The sequence below is a fragment of the Anas acuta genome, chromosome 15 (assembly GCF_963932015.1).
Source record: "Anas acuta chromosome 15, bAnaAcu1.1, whole genome shotgun sequence".
In the NCBI taxonomy this organism is placed as follows: Eukaryota; Metazoa; Chordata; class Aves; order Anseriformes; family Anatidae; genus Anas; species Anas acuta.
In genome coordinates, this window is record NC_088993.1 from 15,770,697 (window position 1) to 15,788,734 (window position 18,038).

Below are 18,038 nucleotides of genomic sequence, written 5' to 3' on the forward strand. Positions count from 1 at the left end.
CCTCAGGGCCTCACCGCCGGCCGGGCCCCCTCAGCTCAGCCCGCGCTCCCGCTCAGCTCCTGTCGCAAAAAGCGGCGCGGTTCCCCGCAGCGTTACGACCTGCCGCAAAGCGCCGCGGCGGGGAAAACTACATCTCCTATTGCACTGCGAGGCGGGGGGGGACTACAATTATAATGGCGTCGTGCGGTCAGAACTACAACTCCCGTGATGCCGCGCGGCGGGGAGGACTACAACTATAATGGCGCCATGGTGCGGAACTACGATTCCCATGATGCTGTGCGGCGGGGAGGACTACAAGAGGACTACAACTATAATGGCGCCGCGTGGTCAGAACTACACCTCCCATGATGCCTCGCGGCTAAAAGGACTACAATTATAATGGCGTCGTGGTGTTAAAACTACAACTCCCATGTCACCCCGCGCGCCCCGGCCCGCCGCGGAGCCCCGGCGAGGCCTACCGGCGGCGGCCCGGCCGTCAGGTGAGCCCAAGATGGCGGCGGCGCTGAGGCGGCGGCCGTGAGGGGAGCGGGGCCGGGGCTGCCCGGGCGGCCTCGGCGGCGGCGGCGGCGGCTGCAGGCGGCTGCCGAGGCCCGGTCGCTATGATCGGAGCCCCCGACGTGGTGGCGTTGGCCAGGCAGGAGGAGGAGGCGGCGGATGGCGGCGGCGGCGGGGACGGGGCGTGGAGGGAGCCGCCGCTGCCTGAGGAGTACTCGGTGCCCCTGGCGCCTTTGGGCGGGCACGGGGCCAACCCCTGGGCCCGGGCCGGAGGCCGCAAATTCCTGCGGGATTTCATCCTGGTGGCCGAGTTCTCGGAGCAGGTGGGGCCGCAGCCGCTGCTCACCGTCCCCGACGACGCCAAGGTGCCGGGCAGCTTCGACCTGAATTATTTCTCGCTTCGCATCATGTCGGTGGATTACCAGGCCTCCTTCGTGGGCCACCCGCCCGGCTGCGCTTACCCCAAGCTGAATTTCGTCGAGGATTCCAAGGTGGTGCTGGGGGACTCGAAGGAAGGCGCCTTCGCCTACGTGCACCACCTGACGCTCTACGACCTGGAGGCCCGCGGCTTCGTGCGGCCCTTCTGCATGGCCTACATCTCGGCCGACGAGCACAAGATCATGCAGCAGTTCCAGGAGCTCTCGGCCGAGTTTTCCAAAGCCTCCGAGTGCCTGAAGACGGGCAACAGGAAAGCGTTCGCCGGCGAGCTGGAGAAGAAGCTGAGGGACCTGGAGTACACCCGCAGCGTGCTGCACAACGAGACCGAGATACAGAAGAAAGCCAACGACAAGGGGTACTACACCACACAAGCCATCGAGAAGGCCAACGAGCTGGCCAGCGTGGAGAAATCCATCATCGAGCACCAGGACCTGCTGAAGCAGATCCGCTCCTACCCCTACAGGAAGCTGAAGGACTCTGAATTCCACCCCTACGAGCCCGAGTGCGCCCCGGAGCAGGCCGGCAGCGTGGGCAGCGATCAGGAATTGGCCGCCCCCGAGCTGGCTGAGGCGGGTGAGGAGATCCCCTGCTCCCACCTGCCCTCCTACACCCCCAAGCTCATCAAAGCCAAGTCGGCCAAGTGCTTCGACAAGAAGCTGAAGACGCTGGAGGAGCTCTGCGATATTTATTTCTTCACCCAGACCCTGGACCAGCTGCAGCAGATCGAGAGGACGTTCAGGGGCGACGTGTGCTACCTCCTGACCAACCAGATCAGCCGGGCGCTTTTGAAGCAGCAAAGCATCACCAACTTCCTCTTCGAGGACGCGTCTTTTCTGGATGAAAAAGCCCCCGAAAAGCAGCACCGAGGTTGCCAGGAGCTTGGGCAAGATGCCGTCGACGGAAAGTGCCCGGAGGAGTCCCCAGCCCCGAAAGTGGTCATCAGCTTGGGGTCCTACAAATCCAGCGTGGAGTGCGTGCCCATCAAGATGGAGCAGGACATGGACGACCCCCCGGAATCCGCGATGACCGAATCTGTAACTTTTGAGCCCCAGGAGAACCTGGACTATCTCGATGCCGACCTTAAAGGCAGCATCAGCAGCGGTGAGAGCATCGAGGTTCTCGGCACGGAGAAATCCGCCTCGGGGCTGCCCAAATCGGAGAGCCAGGCCAGTTTGCCCATCAGCCCCAGCCCCCAGGTGGGCAGGAGCAAGGTGGGCAGCAGGAGGACCGTCAGCGAGGACAGCATCGAGGTGCTCAGCACCTGCCCTTCCGAGGCGCTCATCCCGGAGGACTTCAAAGCGAGCTACCCAAGTGCCATTAACGAGGAACCTTACGCCGACGAGGAGGGGGGAGGCCTCCGCTTCGCCCCCAGGTTCAGCCCAGCCGAGGAGCGGGAGGATGACCCCGACCCCGCAAATCCCACGCGGGTCGATTCCGCCTGCTGCATCGGCAAGGAGAGCCCTGGTTTCCTCGAGCCCCTGCCCGGCTTGGCCCACAAGCTGTGCGACGAGGACGGGGTGGTGAGGATCCCCCCGCAGCCCTCCCGGCAAGCCGAGCAGGGCCCCGAGGGCATCCCGGGAGGGCTTTTACCCCACGAGCTCGCCCCTCGCTCCCCGCTGGGCGGCGGGGAGCCGAGCAGGAGCAGCCTGGACGAGTGCTCGGACTCCACGAGCTACATCAGCAGCGCCGCCTCCACTTGCTCCGACCGCACGCCCTCTCCCGCTCGCCCCCCGTGCCCGGCCAGCGAGAGGCACAAAAAAAAAGCCGGGCAGAACGCCCTGAGGTTCATCCGGCAGTACCCCTTCGCCCACCCCGCCATCTACTCCCTGCTGAGCGGCAGGACCCTGGTGGTGCTGGGGGAGGACGAGGCGATGGTGAGGAAGCTGGTGACCGCCCTCTCCATCTTCGTGCCCAGCTGCGGGGCTCACGCCAAGCCCGTGAAGCACTGGGGCACGGCCCCGCTGCACGTGGTGGATTTCCAGAAGTGGAAGCTGATCGGGCTCCAGAGGTAAAGCCAGGGGGTTGTGCGGGGTAAAATTTTGGTCCCCGAAGGGTTTCAGGGAGGATTTGGGGTTTGGTTTTGGGGCTGGTCTGAAAATGAAGCACTCCTGGAGGGCCGGTGTGTGCTGCTCCCTCCCCTTCCAAAACTTTTTCAACGTTTCTGGCTAGAGAAAACCTTTCCAGCTGTGTTTTCCTGAGGAGGTGGTAACACAGCCACGAGGTCGGTAGGTTCGAAATTGGTTAGAAACTGCAGGAATAGCTTGTGCCAGAGCCTGTGGCACCTATATTTCTGTTTCCTCAGAAAAAACACCCGAGGACCGGCTGGAACAGCTCCCGACGGAGCGTTTCTGAGTCAAAACACAGAAATCTGCGTCCTGGGCTGCGTAGCCTGGTGGTTGTGGCTGCCTGAACCGCCCCGAGCTGGGATCCTGCCCTGATTTCTGTGCTGGGGAGGCTGACAGCTCGGCCAGCAGCTGCTTCCCAGCTCTGCTGGCGAGGTCTTCCAGAGCCCCGAGTGCTTGGTGGCTGACGAAGGCTTGCGGTTAGATGCTATTTTTATGAACAAAAGCGTTTCCAGGAGCTGCCTGGAACCTGTGTCAGGCGTTTAATTAACATTCCGCGGGGAGGAGGGCAAGCGTGGGGTGTAAGGCAGGTGCTGGCAGCAAACCCTTCGTGGGGGGGGGGGGTTTGAGAAGGAATTTGGGGGGCAAATCAATGATTGTAGGGGTGCTGCAGCTCCCCGAGCTGCCCGGGCACCTCTCCCACCAGCTCAGGGTGCTCCTGGGCTGCTTCTTGGGGTGCTCCTGGGCTGCTTCTCCTGGAGAGATCCGAGCCAGAGGAGCAGGAGAGGTTGCGTGGGCTCCCAATTTGCATTTAAATCACAATAATTGAGGCTTGGTGAGTAATTGCACACACGGTGAGGGTGCCGGGGGGGTTGCACCTGGGTGAGAAATGCCCAGGGAATGGAGAGCTCCCCGTTCAAAGGGAGGGCAGGGGGGTTGTGCCCCACCCCGGGGCAGCTCCCTGCCCACGCAGCCACGCGGGGGGAAAGCAGAAGTGGTGGCAGGGAGGTTCCTGCTTCTCGCTGCCTCCTCCAGGAGCTGCCAGATCCGCTTCTGGTCGCCGGAGATGTCTCTTTGCTTCCTCCCCGGCCTCGTTTCTGTGTCTGCCAGGGAGGAACTGTCCCAAAGGGCAACACGTGCCTGGAGCAGCGCTTGGAGGGGGCCAGGAGGATGAGATTTCCTCGGGGTTTGGCGGATTGGGGAGGTCGTTTGGCCATCCCCATCCACGCCAGGCTTTGTGAGCTCGCGGGACACCTCGGGGGTGATTCAGACAGAGGGAAAACACGCGTGGTGCGGGCACAGCCAGCCTGCTGCGTGTCCCACAGCTTTCCTCCAGCCGTAACCTTTCTCTTGCTGTTTCAGGACGGCGTCCCCCGCGGGGGTGAACGTGCTGCACGCCCTCAGCCGCTACAGCCGCTACGTGAGCATCCTGGACGCCGACAGCAAGACCCTGCGCTGCCCCCTCTACAAGGGCGCCCTGGTGGCCCGGCTGGCGGACCACCGCACCCAAATCAAGCGAGGCAGCACCTACTACATGCACGTCCAAAGCGTCCTCACCCAGCTCTGCTCCAAAGCCTTCCTCTTCACCTTCTGCCACCACTTGCACCTCCCCATCGCCGAGAGGGAGCCGGAGGAAGCCGTGGCGAGCCGCCGGCTCAATTTCCTCAAGCACCACCTGGGCCTCGCCAACGAAGATCTCAAAATCGTGCAGTATTTAGCCGAGCTGCTGAAGCTGCAGTACATTCAGGAACCCGGCCGGGGGGGGAATCCCCTGCTCAGATTTGACTACGTCCCCAGCTTTTTGTACAAAATCTAGCGGCTCGTGGGCCACGCTCTGCCTGCGACACTCGGGTCCTGGCCCCGACCCCGCGTGCTTGCCGTCGATGCCGTCTGCAGTCGCTGTCATCCATCAGGAAGGGGTGAAGGAGCCAGCGGGGCTGCCAGCACCTCAGCTCCCCAAAAATCAGCGTCTGGGGGACTGAATCCAGTTCCCTGTCACCGAAAATGTAGGGGTTCCATCACGTAGGACGCTGGGCACTCCGTTTCGAAGGGTTAGAAGGGACGCTGGTAACTCCTGAGGGGTGTCAGGGTGGCTTCCTGGGGGGATTGTGGCACAGAGGGAAGGTTTTAACCCAACAGGGAAGGTTTTCACCCAGCAGGGAAGGTTTTCACCCCGCAGAGCCAGACATGAGTGTGGGGTGGCAGCGCTGTGCCCGCAGCAGCAGCGGGCGGTGTCCCTCTGCATCTCCTGAGCTCCCTGGCGCTTCCCAAAATCTCTCAGCCCTGGGCCTGAGGGGCAGCAGTGAAGGCAGGGCTGCTCCTCTGCATTTTTGCCAGCTTCTCAGCTTTGTAAAAACCTGGAAATGGAAAGAGGCTCCTGGAGCAGGCTGGCGCTAGCGCCGCCGCCGTGAATGTAGCACCGTGCCTTGTTCGTGTGTCACCTCCTGTGTGCTGGGCGGCTGCTGAGAGCTCTGGGGGGGGGAAACCAGGAATCCTCCCAGCTTTTCAGGCCGAGGGCGGCCTCGTAAAGAGAGGTGGGAGCTGAAGGGAGGTGGGAGGCTTATTTTTTAGGTGATTTTTGGGAGGAGGTGCAGTTCAGCTGAAGCTGTGCTGTGTGATGGTGAGTGTGGGGAGCAGGCTGCCCGGCTGCTGAGAGGTCTGGGAGGAAGGGACTGGGCTCCACGCTGTACCTGTACGTGTTTTTTGTTTTTTTTTCCCCTTTCTGTTGGGCAGTTGCCCTTGGTGGTAAAGCAGGGTCAGCGTCGCAGCATGCTGCTTCTGGCTGTGCCAATTGATTTTATCTCCAAGCCTTCGCCGTGGCTCACCTACCTCTGGTTCCTGGGGAGTGCTGGACACAGAAAGCAGCCTCGCTTTTATTTCTTTTTAGCACTCTGATCATGCGTTGAGAACAGCTGTGATCTTGCGAGATGAGCCGAGGATTGTTTTTTGTTTTTTTTTTTGATTTGCCTGTTTTTAAAACCTCTGTTTACCACCATCATGATGATGCGAGGCGAACACCGTCCTTCTGCGCCTGGGGAGGTTCGTGTGGTCTGGGGTTTGTCAGCACGAGCTTGATCCCGCTGGAAGTTGCTTTGATAACTGCTCTGAAAGCCGTGCCCCGAAGGCAGGGAGTTGCCCGTGGTGTGCTGCCCTGCTGCCAGCATCCACACTTCAGTCCCGTGGCTGCCTCATCCCTACCTGGAAAGGGCTCCTGGGGAGCTGAGGAGGCACAAACTAACGGGGCAGAGGGTTTAGTTTAAATCCTAGCATTATTTGTGGGGATTTACAGCGAGGCAGTCGGGACTCTTGAGCTCGTGGTGCTCTCTGGGGAGTTTCTGAGGTCAGGAGGGGTTTGTTGGGGAATTTCTGGTGCGTGGTTTGGAAGCGGCGTGGCTTTGCCTTTGCCGAAGGTGAGCGGTGTGCCGGGATGTCAGCTGCTGTGTGTGCGGGCTGTGAACCCTCACAGCGTGCTCAGAACCTTCCCCTTCACGATCCTGTGCCCTCCTGTGCCCTCCTGTCCCCTGTGAGCTGGGTCTGCTGGTGAAAAACTCCCACGTCCACAGAGAACACGTCCTGCAGTGACTGGAGGCGTCCTCGTGTCCATTTGTGTCCATCTGAACAACTTCCAAACTGGCGGCTGCTCATCTCCCTGCCCCAAAGCAGCTCGGAATTCGGGAGGACACCTCGGGGGCTTCACGGGGACCTGTTGTGGAACGGGAGCTGTGTTACCTGCAGCCGTGAGGAGCCCGGGAGCCCTTCCAAACCTGGCTCGGGACGTGGATCAGGAACCCCTGAGCTCTCCGCCCCGTGGCAGGGAGTTGTGCTGGTGGTTCCGGAGCCCGATTCCTGTCTTCTCACCCATTTTTCCACCTCTCCGATCTGCCTGTGCGGTGAAGATCCGTCTGTCAGCACTTTAAGACTCTTTCCTCACCTTCCCCGTTACCTCCCTCGCTTCCAACCTCCGCAGGCTTTCCGCAGGTGAGGCTCTCGGTGCTCACAGCCCCCGCAGAGCACCCCGGTGTGCTCACACCTCCGTCCTCCCAGCACGAGCAGGGCTGGCTCCTCGCAGCCCCCCTTCTTCCAGCCCCGGCGGTGCTGTGCATGGCCACCATCCTCTGCCTGCCCCGAGCCTCCTGCATGCTGCCCGTGGCCGCTCCTCGCTGCCAGCGGGACGGATTTCCAAGCCTGAGCAGAGAATTCATCACCACCAAGGCCTCCCAGGGCTGGCTGCGGGGCTGCTTTTGTGCTCCTCTCCTTCCCTGCCTCCGCAGCCCCCTGCTTGCTCGTGCCCTGAGCCGCTTTCAGCCTCGCCGCCAGGATGGTGAGCCATAGGAGCCGGCGCTGCCAAACCCTCTGCAGGTTTCTTTTCTCAGAGAACAGCGCTCGGATTCACCTTGGGCCGCTGGCAATCACTTCCGAGCAGCTCCTGAGCTGCCTTGCCTTGGCTAGGGAAGCACTGCCTACACTCGAGCAATATTCCCCATTTCGGAAGGGGTGGGAGAGGCACCGGAGGAGGCAGAGCTGACGGCTCCCTCCCTCCCCCCCTCCTCCCCACCCCCCATGGCACATTTTTTTTGGGTTTCGTTCAGCACTGGAGGCCCCGCTGCTGGTTTGGGGAGCCGGGCAGGACCCCACTGCGGGACATGGGGCTCGCAGCAGCCTTTTGGAGAGGCGACCTCGAAACGTGATCAGCGATCGGGCAGGGCTGCACGGGCTGAAGGAGGGCGCCTGCTCCGCGCTGTGCCCCAAAAGCACAACGTCAGATCGAGGGACAGCCCCTGCCCTGCTACCTGAGGGAGCTTTGCACTTGCTGCTGGAGCTGCAGGGCTCACGAACCCGCCCGCTGCTCCCCGAGATGTTTAACTGGAAGGCAGAAACAGGGTACCCAGCCCCGCTGCTCGCCCCGATGTGGGGCGAGCCTGGATGGGGATGGGGCTGGGCTCAGAGCTGCCTCCGAGGGCTGCCAGGAGGCTGGGATGAATTTCTCCTCTTCTTTTAAAGCACTGTATCCTATTCCTGCATGTTGAGGTCCGTGTGCGTGCCTGTGTGTGCCGAATGCTTGCGTCAGTAGTTAGAGCGAGTGTGACCGGGAGCAGTCCCAGAAGCATGTCTCGGTGTCGTGCTGTCAGTGTTCCTGCACAAGACTTTAACAGATGTTAACACCAAACGACCAGTCTGAGAAATGTACTTTTAAAAAAAAAATTATTTATTTGGGTTCAGATATTTTTGAAATACAAAAAAAAACCGAACCAAAAAAAATCGGTTGTATTTTTTTTTTTTAAAGCTTCTAATTCTTGGCGTACGTGGTGGTTAAATCCCTAAATTTTCCTGTGCTTATTAAAAAAATGGGTCCAGTGAAGGTTTGTGCGCGGAGCTCTGGGAAACCCCTGGAGCCCAGGGCTGGTGCTAGCAGTGGAGGTGGCTGAGCAGCCCCAGGAGGGCTGGTCCTGGGGGATTTTTTGGCCCCATCAAGGCACGTGGAGGCTGGCAAGGACGAAGGCAGAGCTGGCACCTCCAAAGGCAAGTCTGGGATGCTGAAGCCAGGAAGGCTTTTTTTTTTTTCTTAAGGTGCTGGCTCCTGGGGGTAGATTCACATTTTTTTCCCCCCCAGCCACGCTGGGCAGGGGGGTTTGGTGAAGATAACCACGCCAGGCAGGGCTGTGACCTCCTCTGCTGCTCCCACAGCGGGGCAGAGCTGGCTGAAACCCAAATCCTGAGGCTGGGGGTTTCCTTCTGCTCGGACCCAGCAGTAACGTGGGGCTGTGCTCAGAGGGGTTCCTGCCTCCGAAACGGGGTGAGGAAGAGCCAAACGAGGATCTGCTGCTGCACGGAGCCACTGCCAGCAGCAGGGAGGAGGTTTTGGGGTGCTGGGCTCGGGGGCTGGGGGTCTGTGTGGGTGCCGTGGTCCTGGGTTTTTGGCTCGGGGCGCTTCCCCTTACAGGACGGGCAGCCCTGGGAGCGGGAAGGTCGCTGCGAAAGCTTCCACCTCCATCTTCAGCGCCTTGAGCTCCTTCTGGTATTTCTCCTCCTCCAGTTTCTCCTTGAACTCCTTCAGCGTGGCCTTGGGGCTCATCTCGTTCTGCACCCGCAGCGTCAGCTCGATCCCTGCGGGGTGGGGGACGCCAGGCTCAGCCCTCCCTGCCGCAGCACCCGCTGCATCCAGCGGCTCTCCAAACCTTCAGCGGCTGCAGAAGGTTTGGCTGGCCCCAGCTGTGGCCAGATGCCCTCTCCCACATCCAGATGTGCAGCCGGGACAAGGATTTCTCACTTGTGTCCTCCCCCCAGCAACTGGAGAGGGAGAAGCTGCCCGGCTTAGCCCACGTCTTGCCCTTTGTCAACGTGGTGGCTCTCCCGGAGGAGCTGTGCTCAGCCCCGCACACCCACCAGCCCGGTCCCTGGTGTCCCCGGTGTCCCCAGCCTCACCTCTGTGGATGTACTGAGCCACCATGCGGAAATCATCCTGCTGGAAGCCGCGGGAGGTGAGAGCTGGGGTCCCAAAACGCAGCCCGCTGGGGCGCAGGGCGCTGACATCGCCTGCAGCAGAACGAGGGAGTCACCACGGGCACCGGGAGCCTCGCGGGGAGCTCTGAGAGCCCCGGGGGCCAGCTGGGAGCAGCGAGGCACAGGGGAAGCCCGGCACGAGGGATGGGATTTGGTGGAGTTTGTAGGGCACCTACCGGGACACGTGTTCTTGTTGCAGGCGATGGAGCAGAGCTCCAGCACCCGCTCAGCCCGGCCGCCGTCCGTGCCTCTGCTGCGCAGGTCCAGGAGGATGAGGTGGTTGTCGGAGCCCCCTGCAAAGAAAAGAGGTTGGGGTTGGGGTGAAGGCTGCTCCTGATCAAAATTAAAGCAAGAAAAGGTGTGGGAAATTCACCGGGGCCTGCCCCTGAGCTGGAGGGCGGCAAGGTGCCTCGCTGGGGAAGGGGCTGCTTAGCAGAAGCGTTTAGGAGTGGTTTTATAGGGTCCTGAGGAATGGCTACAGCAGTGCCCAGCCCATCACCTCCATGCATATGGGGACCCCGGTGGCCTGGGACCATGCGGAGGAGCCAGCCCCGTGCTGGTGACCCCGAGCACCCCTTACCCGTGACGATGTCGTAGCCCAGCTCCATCAGCGCTGCCGCCAGCGCCCTGCAGTTGGCCACCACCTGCTGCTGGTACGCCTTGAATTCGGGTGTCATGGCCTGCTGCAGCGCCACGGCGATCCCTGCGGGGACAGAAAACAGCGGGGGAAGCTTTGGGGGGGGCTCCCAAAAGTTTTCGGAGGGTTTTTGGGAGAGCTGGTGGGGATGCGCGGTGCCGCCAACACGAGACGAGGCGGCTGGCCCCGCGGTGGGTACCTGCGATGGCGTGGTTGTGCGGCCCCCCCTGCAGCCCGGGGAAGACCGCCTGGTTGATGAGGCTCTCCAGGTTGTAGAGCGTTTCCTTGCCCGTTTTGGGGTCCACGCTGCGGGTGCCTGCGGGAGGGGAGGGCGGCGGGGCTCAGCAGGCTGCTCAGCCCCCTTCATCCACCCCCTGGCCACTCGGAGAAGGAGCTGAGGTTGCTCCTCTTCAGCTCCAAACCTCTGAAACTCCCCCAGCTGCTCGCAGGAGACCCCAACCCTCTCTGCCTTTCCTCCTTTCCCACTGCAGCGGGCAGGAGCTTGGATTTGCAGCTCCCCCCGGGGCGCAGCTCGGGCACCTTTGCGGTAGAAGATCATTCCGGCCCTGCAGCCCCGCAGGGTTTTGTGCGTGGTGGTGGAGACGACGTCGCAGTGCTCGAAGGGCGAGGGCACGACGCCGGCGGCCACCAGCCCGCTGATGTGGGCCATGTCGGCCATCAGGTAGGCGCCGTTGGCGTCGGCGATCTTCCGCATGCGGGCATAGTCCAGGTTGCGCGAGTAGCAGCTGACACCTGCGGGGAGAAGGGCACATTGCGGGGACACGAGAGGGTGCTGGGGGGGCACCCGGGGTTGGGACAACCCAGGTGAGGACACGAGGTCCCGGCAGAATGGGTGTCGGAGGTCTCTTGGTGCTGCGGGCATCAGGGAGCGACCCCGGTTTGTTTTTAGGGCTGATCCCTTACCTGCTATGATCAGCTTGGGGTGGAAGAGGCGGGCGTTCTCCTCCAGGCGGTCGTAATCGATGTAACCCGTCTTGGGGTTGACCTGGGGGAAGAAGAGGAGGAGGATTCAGCCACCTCGCCGTGGCCGGAGACCAGCTGCCGTCGCCCTGAAGCAACAAAAAATCTTGAAATCCCGACGGCTGTGCCCTGATTCCAGCAGGGGAGCAGCTCTCCGTCCCCACCTTGTAGGGCATGGACTCGAAGAAGACAGAGGTGGCCGAGATTTTCTTCTTGTCCGTCATGAAGCCGTGCGTCAGGTGCCCCCCGTCGGGCAGGTCCAGCCCCATGATCCTGCCGTGAGGCTCCACCAAGGCCGTGTAGACGGCGAAGTTGGCGGGGGAGCCTGCGGAGAGGGGAGCACAGCGGGGTGGTGAGGGGGGTGTGGGGATGGCAGAGCCCAGCCCGGTTGATCCCGGGGGGTGCCGTTACCTGAGTAGGGCTGGACGTTGACGCCCCACTTTTGGGGGTCGAGGCGGTAGGCCTGCAGGGCTCGCTTCTGGCACAGCCGTTCCAGCTCGTCCACAAACTCGGTCCCGCCGTAGTACCTGCCGGAAAATAGGGCAGGATTCAAACCTCGGGGGATTCAACCTCGGGGGATTCAAACCCAACAGGATGGTGCTGTGTTCACACAGCTGTGACCCCGCTGAGATCCTCCAGGACAAGGCCAGGAGCTGAGAGGGTCAAATCCTGCCCTGGGGGAGCTTGGCTGTGGCTTCCTTCCCAAAGATAAGGTCTTGAGGGGGCCGTGGTGGTGTGGGTGGTTCCTCTCCCTTCCCTGCGGGGTTTGGAGGGGGTCAGGCTCTCCCCAGCCCCGTACCTCTGTCCTGGGTAGCCCTCGGAGTATTTGTTGTTCAGGCAGGACCCCAGCGCCTCCAGGACCGCTCGGCTCGCAAAGTTCTCCGAGGCGATCAACTCCAGCCCCAGCCTCTGCCGCTGCTTCTCCTTCTTGATGATACTGTGCACCTTGGGGAAGGGAGAGAAGCAGCTCGGGACGTGCCCTCAGAAGGGACAGGGCAACGGAGAGCAGCCTGGAAAGGGACTGGAGGAGGGAGAGGAGATCCCTTCTCAGTGCAGCAGATCCCAGCAGTTCCCATGTCCTGCCACACACATTTTGGGGCTTCTAGCTGCCACACAGCCATCAGATAATTCAGCTGGCACTTGGGTTAGTGTCAGGGGTAACTGCTGGGTGGCTACAGCGAGAGCTGAGCCTGGCACAGACGTCTGAGCCTCAGGCAGGGGGCTGCGAGCAGCAGACGAGAAGTTCCAGCCCCGTGGCTGCAGGACGCCCTCTCTCCTCTCACACAGAACATGGACGAGTCCCAGCAGCTCAGCCTTGGACCCTGTCCCCGTCCCGAGGCGCTTGCTGTCCCCAGCGGCCGCTGTGCCAGGCAGGGGCTCTCACCTCGGGGTCGTTGGTGTCGAGCGGCTCCATCACCATCTTGTTGTGGGAGGCCCAGAGCTCCGTGCTAGGGAGGCTCGAGTTGGCTGCCGACTTCTCCATCTCCTGCTGCGTCCAACGTCACCTGCAAGCGGAGAGGGGACCTGGTGGCTTCTGCCCTGTGCCTGTGGGGGCTGCTCCTGCCCTGCATCTTCCCCAGAAATGCAGAGGGAGCGACCGCAGCGAGGACCTGCTGGGGGAGGAAGGCACTGGCAGCTCCTGGTGTTTCCCTGCTGGTTTCAGATGGGTTTGTTGGCTGTGGATTTGGCCATTCCGCACACCCACCCACCACTGCCCCCCCGGGCACTGCCCCCCCCAGCTTTATGGGGCTTCCCCCGTCCTACCCAGGGGTTTTAACAGAGCCAAAGAGCCCTGGAGCAGCCGTGACAGCCCTGCTCCCCCCCAGGGCTGCACACAGATCGCCTTGCCCGTGCCCCCGGCCGGTTGGATGGAGCCGTGAGCTGGTTATTAAGCTCCCCACTTGGCTCGCCTGTGCCCAACCCGTGCCAAGCCGCTGCCGGAGCAGCCGGGTGGCGGTGAGGGACGGGCAGGGGCTGGCTTCGGGCAGGCCTCCGGGGCTGTGCAAGGCTCCGGGGGGGCGGCAGCCGCCCCTTCCCATCGCGGTACCCCCGGGTTTGATCCCGGTGCCGGTCCCACACGGCCCCTACCGGCCCGCTCCTGCTCCCGGTCCCTGCTCCGGATCCTGCTCCCGATCGCGATCGTGCTCCTGGTTCCGCGCGGGAAGCCGCGCGCCTACCCTAGGCAGCTCGGCCACGCCCCCCTTTGGCGCCTCCACCAATCAGCGCCTCGCTCCGCCTTTTTCTCAATGGAGCGGACCCACGGCTCCGGAAGCTCCTCCGCCAATCGGCGGCGAGCCCCGCTCCCCCCGCCGCTTCCTATTGGTCGGCGCCGAGGCGTGGCGGGAGGCGCTGCCAGCACGTGGCGCGCTGGGCACGGGTCACCTTGGGCGGCCACATGGGGGCACGGCCCCGGTACCCCCGGGGCACCCCGCGGGCACCCAACCCCCCCCCAGGCACCCAGAGCCCCCCCAGGGCACCTCAAGCCCCCCGGCAGCCCCTGTCCACACCGGCTGCAGTGCTCCCAGCCCCCCTGCCCACCCCCCCCGGGTATGGGGTGGTGGCCAGAGCGGGGTCATGAGCCCGGGGGGTCCCGCTGGATATGGGGCAGGGTCGTTAGGGTTAGGGTTACCTGACCCTAACAGGTGTGGGGAGCACAGCACACCCCGACCCCTCCATGGGGCTTTATGGGGTGAGGGAGGCCCCAGGGGAGGCACACAGGTGGGCGTGGGGTGGTGTCTTCATGCTTAGGGTCCAAGTTGGGTTGGCCAACCTTGCCTGAGAGGCTGTGCCCCAGGCAGAGCTTCAGGGGTTAAACCGAGGCAGCGTAAAATGGGGAACGAGGGTAGGGAGGGAGAGATCCTACTAAACACCTCGTGGGCACGAGACGTGGAAAAACGGAGCGAGGCACCCTGAGTCACGGCGGAGAGGAGCGGTGGCTCAAAGGGGAGGCAGGCGGGGGGAGAGCAGAGCCAGAGGGAGAGCGGCGAGGAGCACGGAGCTGTGGTGAGGAGCACGGAACTGCGGTGGGTCCTGTTGGGGACCTGGTGAGGAAGGTGCTGGTTAAGGGGAAGCTCAGGCTCGTGGAGGCAGGTTTGTGGGTAAAGGACTGCCCGTTGCACCAGGACACACCTCGGGTATCGCTCTGCCTAGGAGAGGACACAGCCTCAGAAGGTATTTGTCGAAGGAGCAGGATTTTAGCTTCATCACTCTAGAAGCTTTTTATTGTCTCTATTGGCAATGCCAGCCCCCTGCCCCTCAGTGCCCAGGCTGCAGCGGGCCTTCTGGCATGGAAGGAGCTGCAAGCAAAACAAAAACCTTTTTTATTATTTATTTTCTGGCTTAAAATGTGTCGCAGTGTTGGTGGGCAGGCGGTCAGTGCGGGTGACAAGCTCTGCAGGGATGCAGGGGCTTCCCAGGGGATGTGTAATTGTTTTTGTCTTGATGGATCCCCAGATTTCTGCTTGCAGCAGTGGGAGGTGTCCCCGTGGTGGCTGAGTTTCTGCTCTCCCCTTCCTGTCGGTACCATCCCTTCTGGGACATGTCAGAGCAACCCAAGGCACGCAGAGTACCCTCCTCCCTCTGTTTCGGTTCGCTGGAATCCTGCTCAATCCTGCTTGAATTCCTTGTGCCTCACAAGAGTTTTTCTGCTGTTCTGAAGCTTTGCAGATGCTACAGAGAAGGATGGTTGTTATGAAGTTATATTCAATAGATATTCCAGCTTTCTATATACGTTTTGGGTACAGTTGCTAGCAAAAACTTGTTCTGCTGAGCTGTAGGAGCTGCAGCTAACAGCAGTGTGTGCTGCTGTGATTTCAGGACTGGCCTGCGGCGATGGAGAGCATCTCTTCTTCCCCATCTCCCTTCCCGGGCACTTCTCCCACCGTGCCTCCTGCGAACGCCACTGCCCACGATCACTACTCCGGCCTCCAGAAGAGCATGCACGTGCTCTCCATGGTGGTGTACAGCGTCGCCTGTCTGCTGGGGGTGACGGGCAACGGCCTCGTCATCTGGATTGCGGGCTTCAAGATGAAGAAGACGGTGAACTCGGTGTGGTTCCTCAACCTGGCCATCGCCGACTTCATCTTCACCTTCTTCCTGCCCCTCAGCATCGCCTACACGGCGCTGGGCTTCCACTGGCCCTTTGGGAAGCTCCTGTGCAAGCTCAACAGCACCATCGCCTTCCTCAACATGTTTGCCAGCGTCTTCCTCCTGACGGTCATCAGCATGGACCGCTGCGTGTCCGTGGCCTTTCCCGTCTGGTCCCACAACCGCAGGAGCCCGGAGCTGGCGGCCAGGATTGCTCTGGGGACGTGGGTCCTGGCCCTGCTCCTCAGCTCCCCGTACCTCGTCTTCCGTGACACCGTGGTCAGCTCCAGGAACGTCACCAGCTGCTACAATAATTTCGCCCTCTCGGACGACTACACGTCCGAGGCAACGCGGAGGCTGTGGAGGATGCGGCATAAAGCCATGATCATAACCCGCTTCCTCTGCGGCTTCCTTGTCCCCTTCACGGTGATCCTCCTCTGCTACAGCATCGTGGCCGTCAAGCTGAAGAGCAGGCAGTTAGCCAGCTCCGCCAAGCCCTACAGAATCATCATTGCTGTCACGGCCTCGTTTTTCCTCTGTTACTTCCCCTATCACGTCTTCTCCTTGCTAGAGATATCCCAAAACTCTTCCAGCCACGAGATGAAAATGGCCCTTTACATAGGGATCCCCTTGGTTTCCAGCCTTGCCTTCTTCAACAGCTGCATCAACCCCATCCTCTACGTGTTCGTGGGGCCGGATTTCAAGGAGAAGTTTCGCCAGTCCATCCTGTCGACCTTCGAAGGGGCTTTCAGCGAGGACTCGGTCCTGGCCAGCCTGACCAGCAGGAGGAAGTCCAGATCTGCTTCAGAAGCGGAGGTCCCGAGGGTCTGAGCGTGCTCTGCATCACTACCATGGCCGGAGGGGCAGTTCCCTTCCCTGCTCTGCAGTTTCCCCTCCTTTCAGAGCTGTAATTGCAGGACTGAGGGCTGCGAAGGGCCATGCACGCTCACAAACTGATCTGATTTTTTTGGATCCTCCCATGACTTAACCAGAAAACTCTCTGGAGCTGCAGCAGGGCTCCTGAAAAGTTGGAGTCACAGCATTTTCCTCCCCGTGCCCCTTTCCTTGGCTGCTTGTTTCCATGTACCCATTTTTTGGCAAGGCTGTGCTGGGGGGGTGACCACTGGGCGGGTGGTGCTGCCGATCTGTCTCAGCTTCTGGATTTTTGCAGGCGACCCTTTATAAAGCTCACCAGGGTGGTGACTCCTGACGGGGCTCCCTTTATGTTCCTCTCTCCTGGCAGCTCTTTGCCAAGATGCAAAAATTCTGGGGTTCCACCAGGGGGCAAAATCGGGTGCAGCTGTGTCGGCGTTGAGGCTGTCCAGAGAAGAGGATGGAAAGGGGGAAGAGCTATTCCATAAATCCCTTATAATCAAATCTGTAAAGAAAACAAGCATCCTTTCCCATATATCATACCAGTCTGGTGCACGGGCTGCTAAAGCTTAAGTAAAAAATGATTAAATTAAAAAAAAAGCCGCTCGGACAGGCAGTGGGATCCATCCAGAAGCACTCTCACAGACGCATCTTTTAAAGAAACAGGGTTAAATGAAATAGCAACGTGTATTTTTGTAGGATCTGGCCCAGCTAGTAAAATATTCATCTTTTCTCTCTCCAGATGTGTGGCAGGATGAATCATGAGATTGCGCTCCAGTTACTTGGGTTTGATGAGCAGCCTAACTCTTTCTGAGCAGTGCTTGGCTGTGTTTGTGTTTGACATTCTTCTGGTCCTTATGTAGCTGAAATCTGACTTTTTGTACCGTTGGTGAACGAATATTAAACCTCATTAAACTTATTTAAAACCTTCCCGGCCTGCTGTGTTGCCTGCGTGATAAAACTCAGTAATCTGGCTGAGCTGAGCAGCCAGAGGAAAAGATGAAATGCTCCCAGCCTGGGTGTGTGAATTCCCAGGCACTTCTCTCTTCGGCGTGGATGGCTGTGCTGAGCGAGAGCTGTCACTGGAACACGCTGGGGATTAATTACGGGTCTGCTGGGCCGTGCAATATTAAATGAAGGTCGTGATCCCACCGGCAGGCGTGTGCTTAACCTGAAATTCATGCATCATCCCGCGGAGATCGGGGGAATGTGACGGGACCATCCGTATGTCAAGCCTGAGCGAGCAGCGAGCTTTGCCCTTTGCCACAAATTGCTGCCTGTCAGGCAGATAAAAGCGCAATGTTTGCTCGGCGCTGTGCAACGCCGGGGCTGTTTGCTTGCTCCTGGTGGTGAACTCCAGCATTGATTGCAGCGTCAAGGTTGCGCAGCTCGAAGTTTGCTCTTTTGGCTTTTCTTCATCTGCTGGCAGAGCCCACGTAATTCCTTGTGGCAAACGGCTCCGAGGCTGCGACAAAGACCTTGGCCTCCTGTTGTGTCTCCCAGCACCCCCAAAGGCCAGGGCTTGAAGCATTGGCCCAGTTTGTGAGAGGAGAGAAGCAATTTTCTGTGTTGTTTGGGCATGCGAGGTCTTCCCATAGGACATGATTGAAATGAGGCTGAGTGTCAGGGTGGAATTGCCACTGCAGTGGCAGGAGGTAACTGCCCTACGGAGCACCACCTTCTCCAGGGCATCCCAGCTCTATTTCGTCAGCAAACTTCAGAGCCACAACTCCCAGACGTTGCCTCCACCCTAAGAGGCATGTTATCACGGCTAAGCAGAACAGTGTGACTTTACAAAGCTGAACAGCTCCCTGCAGGATGGGGAAGGACATGCAGAGCTTTCAGAGCACCGTTTCTGAGCACACTGTCAAAATACTGTCGGGAAAAAAATAGGGAAAGGAGTGTTTTCTTGGTGGTAACCCTCAGCTCACAGCTGTGTCGCAGGATGCACTCGAGATAGGAAT

At 60.7% G+C, this 18,038-nt stretch overlaps 3 protein-coding genes across 5 annotated transcripts; 2 read left to right on the plus strand and 1 right to left on the minus strand.

The window, feature by feature from the left end:
* Positions 1-447: 447 nt before the first annotated feature.
* SMCR8 (SMCR8-C9orf72 complex subunit) lies at positions 448-8,187 on the plus strand. Of its 2 annotated transcripts, XR_011101713.1 has the most exons (3): positions 448-2,941; positions 4,359-5,120; positions 5,161-8,187. XR_011101713.1 is itself a non-coding variant. In XM_068699613.1 (2 exons), exons 1-2 carry the CDS (start codon positions 600-602, stop codon positions 4,810-4,812), a joined length of 2,796 nt encoding a protein of 931 aa, XP_068555714.1. In that variant the 5' UTR covers positions 448-599; the 3' UTR covers positions 4,813-8,187. The 2 variants fall into 2 exon arrangements, 1 of the variants encoding a protein (XP_068555714.1); XM_068699613.1 differs by having other exon boundaries at positions 4,359-8,187.
* A 228-nt stretch (positions 8,188-8,415) lies between these two features.
* SHMT1 (serine hydroxymethyltransferase 1) lies at positions 8,416-13,346 on the minus strand. Its single transcript, XM_068699622.1, has 12 exons — positions 13,204-13,346; positions 12,500-12,620; positions 11,915-12,060; positions 11,527-11,642; positions 11,280-11,440; positions 11,059-11,140; positions 10,675-10,887; positions 10,334-10,450; positions 10,078-10,200; positions 9,674-9,790; positions 9,420-9,530; positions 8,416-9,101 (listed from the first exon to the last, which is right to left on the minus strand). The coding sequence occupies exons 2-12, from the start codon at positions 12,596-12,598 to the stop codon at positions 8,932-8,934; spliced, it is 1,455 nt and encodes a 484-aa protein (XP_068555723.1). The 5' UTR covers positions 12,599-12,620; positions 13,204-13,346; the 3' UTR covers positions 8,416-8,931.
* Positions 13,347-13,481: 135 nt separating this feature from the next.
* Positions 13,482-17,187, plus strand: LOC137864969 (chemerin-like receptor 1). Of its 2 annotated transcripts, none has more exons than XM_068699625.1 (2): positions 13,482-14,286; positions 14,932-17,187. In XM_068699625.1, exon 2 carries the CDS (start codon positions 14,947-14,949, stop codon positions 16,030-16,032), a length of 1,086 nt encoding a protein of 361 aa, XP_068555726.1. In that variant the 5' UTR covers positions 13,482-14,286; positions 14,932-14,946; the 3' UTR covers positions 16,033-17,187. The 2 variants fall into 2 exon arrangements, with proteins under 2 accessions (XP_068555726.1, XP_068555727.1); XM_068699626.1 differs by having other exon boundaries at positions 13,482-14,118.
* The last annotated feature ends 851 nt before the right edge of the window (positions 17,188-18,038 follow it).

What these genes read in the sequence shown, in the direction of transcription:
- LOC137864969 (XM_068699625.1), top strand. Translation starts at nt 14,947, where the DNA reads ATGGAGAGCATCTCTTCTTCCCCATCTCCCTTCCCGGGCACTTCTCCC.
- SMCR8 (XM_068699613.1), top strand. Translation starts at nt 600, where the DNA reads ATGATCGGAGCCCCCGACGTGGTGGCGTTGGCCAGGCAGGAGGAGGAG. An exon ending in AAGCTGATCGGGCTCCAGAG is followed by an intron (nt 2,942 to 4,358) that starts GTAAAGCCAGGG and finishes TTGCTGTTTCAG; the next exon opens with GACGGCGTCCCCCGCGGGGG.
- SHMT1 (XM_068699622.1), bottom strand. Translation starts at nt 12,598, where the DNA reads ATGGAGAAGTCGGCAGCCAACTCGAGCCTCCCTAGCACGGAGCTCTGG. An exon ending in TCGACACCAACGACCCCGAG is followed by an intron (nt 12,061 to 12,499) that starts GTGAGAGCCCCT and finishes CCCTTCCCCAAG; the next exon opens with GTGCACAGTATCATCAAGAA. An exon ending in TCGAGTCCATGCCCTACAAG is followed by an intron (nt 11,141 to 11,279) that starts GTGGGGACGGAG and finishes TTCTTCCCCCAG; the next exon opens with GTCAACCCCAAGACGGGTTA.